This window comes from Pogona vitticeps, chromosome 3 (assembly GCF_051106095.1).
Source record: "Pogona vitticeps strain Pit_001003342236 chromosome 3, PviZW2.1, whole genome shotgun sequence".
Classification (NCBI taxonomy): Eukaryota; Metazoa; Chordata; class Lepidosauria; order Squamata; family Agamidae; genus Pogona; species Pogona vitticeps.
In genome coordinates, this window is record NC_135785.1 from 28,463,826 (window position 1) to 28,473,265 (window position 9,440).

The following is a 9,440-nucleotide window of genomic DNA, read 5'->3' on the forward strand; positions in this document are numbered from 1 at the left end:
GTGCCAGTAAGATCAGCAGAACTCCCAGAGAATGGAGAATTATTTGTTGTCCAGAAGATCTGAACATTCAAAAATTCCATCCCTAATCAACAGAACTGGGGCCAAATCAGGGATACTCCCCCCCAAAGAAAAGCCCAGTAAAAAAAAAAGGCAGAATATTTGAAAACACTAAAGGGTGAATCACACAACCCTAAACACAGCTCGATGAACACTGAGTATGCTTGGTAACCACACAATGTGGAATGCTATCTGGAAAAGAAACTCAGAAAAAAGGGACTGGGAGAGAAGAGACGTTTCCAGCTCATAACGTTCTTGGTGATACCATGTTTGTCTGGAGCACTGAAGAACATTGTTCAGAAAGGATGATATACTGCAAAGTTTTATTGCAGACCCATCTTTTTGACATAAAGTCACAACATGATAGGTCTGCGCACAAGGTTTTTAGAGAGATTTTCTCCCAAAGAGAAGGCTTAACATCTTCTAGCCATCCTGACTAAAGAATTTTAAGCACCCAGCAGCAGTACCTAGTGTTTTGATTGATTCACCCAACAGTCATAAGGACGCAGATCATACAAACAGCATGCTTGCCAAGGCACAGAAGCTCAACCCACCCACAAAACATTTGTTCAGCAAAATCTGGGCTTTGGATTTTCCCTGCTAACAACCATAAAGAACAAGATCCCAAAACAGATCAATTTATTTACTTTCTGTTGTTGATACTGTTTCATTTCCTCCTCTGGTTATTCATCTGATTTTCTAATTTCTACAAACATTTATTTGTGCCCTGCCATGCCTTTCACATATTACATTGTTTTTGCCCATAAAATCCAATTGCTTTCATTCTGGCAGGTACAAAGAATCTAATTCCTAATCTTAATCGTCTAAGAACAGCAGAGCTGGAAGGACCTTATGGATCATCAAGACCAGATCCTGTCAAAGAGGCACAGTGAGGGATCGCATTCTATACCACAGCCACTTGATAAGCCACTGTAAATAACAAAGCCTGTCTTTGGAAGTCCTTTCTACAAAACTGGGCAATTTTTGGACAGAAGCACAACAGGCCAAACTACTTCTAAAAATGAGAATCACAATAGGAAGTTGGTGAACATCCACTTTCATGTTCATTTTTGTAGATGGGGGCAAGTGTACTTTAAAACTGCTGATCCTGGAAATGTTTAAGAATAGAAAAATGCATTTCTGGCCATGTTTTTCCAGCACAGGGGAGGAGCTAGAGGGTCTAAACAAAAGAGAATTTGCCCAAATACCTAGTTTTGCTCCTCTAGGGCTTGATGATCACTGAAGCATCCCATTTCAACACTACAGAACCACTCCAAAATATCCACTGTGAAGAAGGAAGATAATGCTATTTTCTTCTAGAAACAAATTACTCCACACATTTAGCTAGGGATGATTATGATCATGATCAGTGAAATTCCAAATAAATTTTCCAGAGTCCTGAGGCATCTAAAATGCCTCAAAAGCACTTTCTCTGCAATGAAGTTTTTTTAATGGTTTGGACCACCACTACTAACTACAATATGCAATTGCAAGAGAAACCTCCCTGGAGTGCAAGTGGGCAACAGCATGACCTGACCCATGCTCCCCACAACAGTGTTCCAAACATGTTCTTGGTCTTTCACAGTGTACGAGAGTTCAGTGTCAGATATATACATCTTCCTTTATTTAAATTATGTATTCTGGCTCCAGAGATTCTTTCTGTACGAAAGGCAGGTAAGCTGATCAACTGAAATACAATATCTGTGACTTTCAGAAGTACCTATTTTTAAAATAAAACCTGTGGAAATTACTGTTCGATATTTAATCACTAGTTATGATCAATGGCTGGGAGAAAACAGCTACATAGTTATAGCACTAAAACTAAATGTTATCAGATATTCTTAAAATAAAAGGCAATGTGTGTGCATTAGAACTACACAAGATTAGGTCACTCTAACAACCTGAAAATAAAACTTCCCCCTTAGACAAAGAAATCTGATACATCTTTAACAGAAGCAGTAAGAGGAATGAAGCATCACTTTAACCTAATAGGAACACTTCAGGCCTACAAAAGGCTCCTGCTTGCAGTTGTTTCTGATCTACACTCACAAGTCATTTCAATATGACCACTCCCCATTTTAGATGCAGGTCTGCAATTTTTGTGAGCATGCTCAGGAACAACAACCCACAATGCAGTTTAAAACAAACAAACAAACTACCCTGTTTCCCCGAAAATAAAACCTACCCCAAATATAAACCAGTTAAGTGAAACCCCACCCCCTCCATTGTTCAGCAATCAGAAGATGACACGACTGTATTTGAATCAATGTAGATGGTTGTACATGGAAAAAAAACCCCTGAAAATAAGCCCTGATGCTTTTTTGGAGCAAAAATTAATATAAGACCCTGTCTTTTTTTTGGAGAAACATGGTAGTAACTGCAGAATCTGAATAATATCTGTTTTTTAACCTGCATAATCCCTTTATTTTCTTTTTCTTCAAATAGAACATATACTACACATTTTTAGCAATGAATTAAGGGATGCTTATCAATGTTAGTGCTAATGCAAGCCTTTGTTCCATTATAATCCTTTATCAGAAACAATTAGGGCACTATACAAATAAGCTTTTTAAATGAACACAGACATACTCTATGAAGAAATCCTTACAATCAGGTTTTCAACAATCTAGCGGCTGCTGATGAATGCTCACAATTGCAGCTATTCATCCAAGTTCTGGACAACAGCCTGCACAGTTCATACTGGTCAGCTATCTATGCCTTTTCTAGCCAGCCTGGTAATATTTGCACCAAATATCTGCCAAACATGTAGGAGGTTTAAACAAGCTTTCCCAATGATTTACCCTTTCAAGAGCAGCAACATATTTTTCAGGAGCCAAATGTATAGACATCAGCTGGTTTTGTTTTCAGAAGCCAGCAGATGTTAGGATTTAACAAAACTAAAGGATATGTAATCTCACTTTTGACAGCTAAATTTGTGAAAGGTTAAGTTATTAAACGTAAGTGTAAAGCTATTTTGTCACCTGAAATTGACAAACTTTATTACTGTATATTACATAAACTAGCCAAAGTTATATTCCATTAATATGTTACCCAGTAGATAATATGCTTAATTTTGGTTATTTGTTCTGGTTATAATATTAACAGCCCAGATGTTTTAAAAGTATTATTTCTACCACTATAAGCCACTGTTCCATACTGTCACTGCATTCTACACAGCACATTTTATGCCAGAGCTGGCCAATTAGAAACCATCCAGTTGTTATTAGACAGCAACTCACTATCACAATCACTGATGCTGGTTGTAATGGGAGTTGCAGACCAGGAACATCTGGAGGGTCACAAGCTGCCCAAACTATGCCTTGTAGAAATGAATTGAAATGATAGCCATTTAACACAAGCAGAATAAAATCAGTGGAAGTGGCCATACAATGAGATACATTTCTCCTGTACATTCCATGCTGACAAAATCCTCATGGAAGCTTAATCTAACACTGCTTAATATGGCTTAGGCTGCTTAATTCCCACCAATGCAAACAGGAACTTTTCAATCGAAGTATTCCCTTTCATTATATTTTGCAAAACAAACAAACAAACAAAAATCTTCTCCCAATACTACTCTTCCTATGCACTTTTACCTCCCTTTTCAGAATGCAGGGAAGCAGCCAGAATACAAGTCAGTCAATCTTCTATCACTGTGGAAGCTCTCTCAGTGGGGGGAGGGAGGGAGGGTGAAGGAAAAAAGGAATGTTCCAGCAGGATGTTCATGTGAATGCACTCTTACCGTGCTGTCAGTGCTGGGAAGAGGCTTGCAGTAAGATAACAGTATTTCACAGACACTGTCTGAAATGGCCACACACATCTCACGTGTACAGCAACACAGAGATGCACAAGTTTAGCTTTAAGAAGCCCTCTTAGCAGGCCAAGGAGTTATATGTGACACAATCACAAAACAATTCAGTGAAGAAGAAGAAGAAAGGTCAAAAAAGAAGTTCCGTTTCAAACAAATATTACAAATGTTTTTCCATTATTAAAGTAACATGCAAACAGCAGATAACTAGCATTACCACTTGAAAAACTGAGGCTGTAATCCTGAGCAGCCTTACTATGGAGTACAAGCTCAGTGGGACATATTTCCAAGTAAATATGTTTAGGTTTGTGCAGCAGTATGAGATACCTCCATTACTATGTAGCACAGCCACTTAAGAAACTGTTTGTGTCAATATTATGCTGCTAGATGTATTTCTATATCCAAAACTTAAAACAAAATTGCATAATAAATAAGACAAAATGAAATGCATATTTGCATTATTGGTGTATTAATCTGTGATATACCATAGGAACATTGAGCTAAATGTAATACCCAACTGTCAATACTATATCAGTTGCTGCAATGGAAAGCTACAAAACCCTATTTTATTCTGTATTTAATCATAAGTAGATTTCCTGACAATTACAACTGACACCTATATTAGATTACTATTTCACCTAGAGAATTCTTATTCGATACAGTACTTACAAATTCAAATGCAAGAAAATTTTCTGACGCTTCTGGCAGAATTTTATTCTGTTTGAAAGATGTGTTAAGAAAATTAGTACTTTTTAGGCAAAGTTTCTTTGTATTTTGTCTTCCAGAGTTCAATGGTGCTTACTCCCAGGGACATGAGTACGGGGGTTCAACCTTTGATGACCAAGTATTTCTACTCCTATATCTCTAAGTCTTACAGAACTACACCATAGAGCAGTTAGCAAAACGAACTTCCCAGTTTTTTCCTTTGCTACTATTCTGCTTATCTCTTTCTACTTCCCATTGTATAAACATATGTTTTCTTTTATAGTTTAAAAGCTTATTACTGACTTCTTGGTGAATCTGTTTCTTAAAGCCTTTTGAAGTTTTACAGGATTTGAGAACATTGCATTTCCAAATTTGGTACTTTCTCCAAAGAAACTATATAGAGGTCACCCAACAGTGTTTCATCCACAAGACTTTCCATAAAGACAATATCCATTTCACTTCAAGTAATTAACAGAACACATTTATAATCCAATTCTTTTGGCTTTAAGCAAGCCAAACTTGCAATCTTAAGCAATAAGAGGAAGCGAGTCTAAATGAATTCCATTCTAACTGCCCCTGAACACGCCTCCCTAAAATAGTTCTTATTCACTGACTTTTCAATATTTTGTTTTCCTTATGAAATAAACATATCTCTAAAAATGATAAAGCAATTCTCTTCTATAAAAGCAAAAAGAAGCCATGTTTACTTAGACTCCTTAGTTTTCCCCACTTTGAAATCATTTGCAATGCTAACACAGAAAGTAAATCCAGAAACACACTACTGAAATCCACTAAATATACATGCATTTTCTCAGGCAGCATCTTGTTTTCTTTCGATAACCACTACTACTGTGTATGTTTGAATTAAAAAAAGATGGACTCAAAAGAATAACACATACACAAGTTTGGTAAGTAGTAAGCTTGGCATCCAGCTCAACAGATTAAATTCAAGCAAATGCATAGCTGTAAGAATTCACTTTATACTTAAAATAAAAGAAAACAAAAGCCTTCCTTTTCTTTTAACCATAACATGCATTTAACACACTGAAGGATTAGTATATCTGGTCTTCAATACTGCAGGAAACATGCTTTCCTTTTTAGTACACAGCTTAGCATTCACATTATTTCCTTATGTTCTTTCTTATGAAAATTTAAACACATTTTTGCTACACAAGTAGTTTACCTGTGAACCAAATATGCATCTCCTCTGTCACATATTATAAGGAACTGCCCTTAGAACAAACATGAAGATGTACTGTATTTAAACTTGATGAAACAATTGCTGGCAGAATAATTCTGCAATTAAGTGCCTGCACAATAAACATATATATGTACGTATGTATAAAGGATAAATACCTGTCTTCATCACCATCAACAGGAATAGATATGCCAAAGACAGAGCTGGCAAGACTGTTCATGGGAGTAGTTGCAGGTAAGCTAAGAGGGTTTGTTAAAGTGTCTGGAATAGGTGGCTTCACAAGTTTATTTTCAGCAACAAGAGAAAGTGGTGGTTGAGGTAGGGGTTCAGATTTTCTTCTAGTATCATCAATCTGGCCTAAAGACTGAGTCTGAAATTGTCCAATATTAGATTGTGGCAGATTTGTAGGTATATTGGTTGTGCCTTGCATTAGAGGAAGGCCAATGTGCTGCTGGACAACACTGGAACTCCTACTGACAGACGTATGGCTGGTCATTTGGGACTGGACTAAAGTAACAGGCGCATTTGGCATAGTAACACAAGTTGTTGTAGATGCACTAGGCACGCTAGTACCAGGTACAGCTGCAGGCACATTCTGAACTCCAGAAACTATACTGTGAGGAGCACCAGCCGCTTGACTGCTTCCACCCATCTGCTGCTGAGTCATGGATTTCTGTTGCACAATCCCTGCATGTCCAATGCCTTGCTGCACCACACCTCCTGGCTGAGGAATGACAGTCTGAATTGGAGTTGTCAAGCCACTTTGCATTAGTCCGGATCCCTGTCCTACTGTTTCACCAGCCTGTGAAGAAACTCCCATCGCTGGTACTATAGGTGAGGGATTCTGTCCAGCTACTTGTGCTGCTGGAAGACTGGAAGTTCCAGTGCTTGGGACAGTGCCTGAAGCAGCTTGTTGAGCTCCTTGAGACTGCATTACTGACATATGCTGAATGAATTCTGGCTGGCCAGGAGCTGGGGCCTGCACCAGATGCACTGGTGGAATCTGTGATTGAGAATAAGCAAACTGCTGAGTCTGAGTGCCTGGTACATTCGCTTGTTGTACCTGCTGTTGTGGCATGGGCAAACTCGTCTGGGGTATTGCTACATTCGAAGGTGGCATGCTTTTCCCATTGGGTCCAGCTTGTCCCGTGCTCTGCACATTTACCTGTGGCTGGGTCTGCAGCAGAGGCCCCATCATTTGCTGGCTTGCTGCTGTAGCCCCTGAATAGACGGGCTGAGCACTACTGTGAGGCACAGCCCCACCTATGGGCTGCTGCCCAATGACAAAATTAGGTTGCTGTGGAGAAGGCTGGTTTATTTTCTCTGGCTGGAGTAGCTGCGACATAGCAGCAAGTGAGCTGTCAGCAAGGGAGTCGGGGCCATGCACTGAAGTTGCCACACCTGAGACTATCAAGGAGCTGCCAGTAGCACCCAAACCACTATCCCTATCTTGAACAGCCTGTTCAAAAGTACTGTTGTGTCTAATGCAATCCCCAGTCCTGGCTAAAACGGCCCCACCATCCGTGTCCCGATCGTAGTATTCCATACACGTCCATCGCCCCCGTCGGTAGGGCTCCCCAGTACCGTGATCCAGCTTGATCACCCTGAAGCGGGAACTGCAGGCAGCGGCAGCCGTTAGCGGCACAGCTCCAGGGCCAGCAGCTGCCTGCGCACTGCTGCCTCCTGCCGCCACCGAGGAAACTGGGGTGGCAGCCGCTGCGGGCATGGCGGTACTCCTGGGAACCGCTCCTCCATTGGCGGCAGGCACAGCAGGCGAAGGCGGCGGTTGTATTCCTCCCGAGGCCACGGCGGCGGCGGCGGCGGCAGCAGCAGCGACTTGCCCATCCAGGGCCAGGTTGGGAGAGACCGTCCCGGGAGTCTCGGCGTCGCCCACGTTGTTGAGAGTCTCCTCGGAGGAGCTCCGCTCGCAGACGTCTTCGTGGCCATAGTCGGTGGCGCGGGATACGTCGAAGATCTCGGAGGACACGTCCTCGGTGCGGGATTCATCCGGATCGTCCAGGCTCTCCGTGTCCTCGGTTATGCTGCTGGCCACCTGGGCCGTCGTCACGCTCGTGATTTGGAAACAGCTCTTCTTCTTGGCCGGCATCTTGGACATGGTGCTTTTTTCTTCTTCCCCCCGAAAGGAGGAGGACGACGAGGGGAGGGAGAGAGTGCGTGCTGGAAGAAGCCGGAGGAAGAAGGTGGTTTGGGGGTTCCGCCCACCTGCCCTCGTTGGAGTCGGCGAAAAACTACGCGGAGTCGGCGAAGGAAGGGGGGGGGGGGAAAGTCCGCGCCGGCCAGACGAGCCCTCGGCGGAGCGGGGGGAGGATCACGTTCTGTCTACGGCGCAGACGCCGGCCGTATCGCACATTCCTCCGGCCTCACGACGACGCACTCCCGGCTCAGCGGGCGGCCACCAGGCCCAGGGCTGGAGAGGAGCGAAAGAGAGCGAGAGGCAAAAAGGGGGCGGCGGCCCGGCTCCTCCTCCTCTTCCCTCCTCTCAGCCGAACTGAGGGCCGCCGGACGGGCAAGCGGGCAACCGCACCAGCAACGCGGCGGAGGCGGCAGCCGCCACCACCTCCTCCTCTCCGTGGAGTTGTCTGTCCCGCGGTCGCCTTCTGCAGCCCCGGCTCCTTCCACAGTCCTTCACAGGCTCGCGAGGCCGGGGTGACGCTCTCGGTCCAGGCGCTTTTCCGCTAAGCTTCCGGCGGGACCAGGGGGAGGGGGGTCCCCAAGGCGGGCCCAAGGCCGCGAGTCCAGTCCGTCCGTCAGGTTCCGAAGAGGGGCGGTGGCGGCGGCGGCAGCGGCCGCAATCGGCAATTCCGACGGAGGCGCAGGCCGCCCTGCCTCCGCTCTCTACCTGGAGATCAGCACCAGACGCATCTTCTTAGGCGGAGGGGAAAGCGCGCGGGGGTGGGGTGGACGGAAGAACGAGCCGGGCTCCACTGCGGCCCCCTCAGGCAGGCGGGCGGGCCTCCCTCCCGGAGTCGCCTGTCTCGCGCTCTGTCTGCGGCCGGACTCGCGCTCCCCTCCTCAGCCGAGCGAGGCAAAGCAGAGTGCGGTGGGGTTGGGGTTGGGCTGGGCCCGTCTCGCCCTCTCCCTCTCGCTCTCTCTTTTTGTACTCCGTACGCGCTTCGCTCTCAAGCGCTGCCGAAGGAGCTGAAATTCAAACTGCTCAGCCCCCTCGCCCAAGATGGGGCTCAAATGGAGCCGCGAGGCACCCTGGGAACTGCAACTAAGCTCCTGCCGCGGCTGCTACTGCGGCAGCCGCCGCTGGCCCCGCCCCCCACGCCGAGGCGCGCTGACGTCACGCCCCTCAGGTCCGGCCCTTGTCTCCGAAGCCGAGAAATTTTGCGCCGCTTCTCTATCCAGAGAACGGAGGCGGGTGGGGGAGGCGAGGAGAGAAGAGGCGCGGCCTCGCGAATAGGGAAAGCCCTCCTCCCCGAACGTCATTTTAACCGTTTGGAATGTTCCACTCGCTCCGTGCCACCCCCTCCTCCTCAGCACCGGTGTCTTGGTATCTTCTAGCAGTGCGGGGAAGGGGCAAGGGATGAGGTGACAGCTTCGTACTTGCTCCTCGTTTTACTCCATTTTGGCGAGCCTTTTTTTTTCTTTTCCCCATAGACGGCGTTCGACACCCGGTCAAGGCGGGAGACCGTCTCTCCTCCCGCC

General features: G+C 45.3%; 1 protein-coding gene across 2 annotated transcripts in view; it reads right to left on the bottom strand.

Moving 5' to 3' along the window:
- The window catches only part of TSC22D2 (TSC22 domain family member 2), a 47,542-nt gene extending 38,520 nt beyond the window's left edge, over positions 1-9,022 (bottom strand). For both annotated transcript variants that reach the window (XM_020781878.3, XM_020781877.3), the window contains exon 1: positions 5,927-9,022. In XM_020781878.3, the coding sequence (XP_020637537.2) occupies positions 5,927-7,884 (1,958 nt within the window). In that variant the 5' untranslated portion in view covers positions 7,885-9,022. The remainder of the gene's footprint in view (positions 1-5,926) is intronic.
- Between the last annotated feature and the right edge of the window lie 418 nt (positions 9,023-9,440).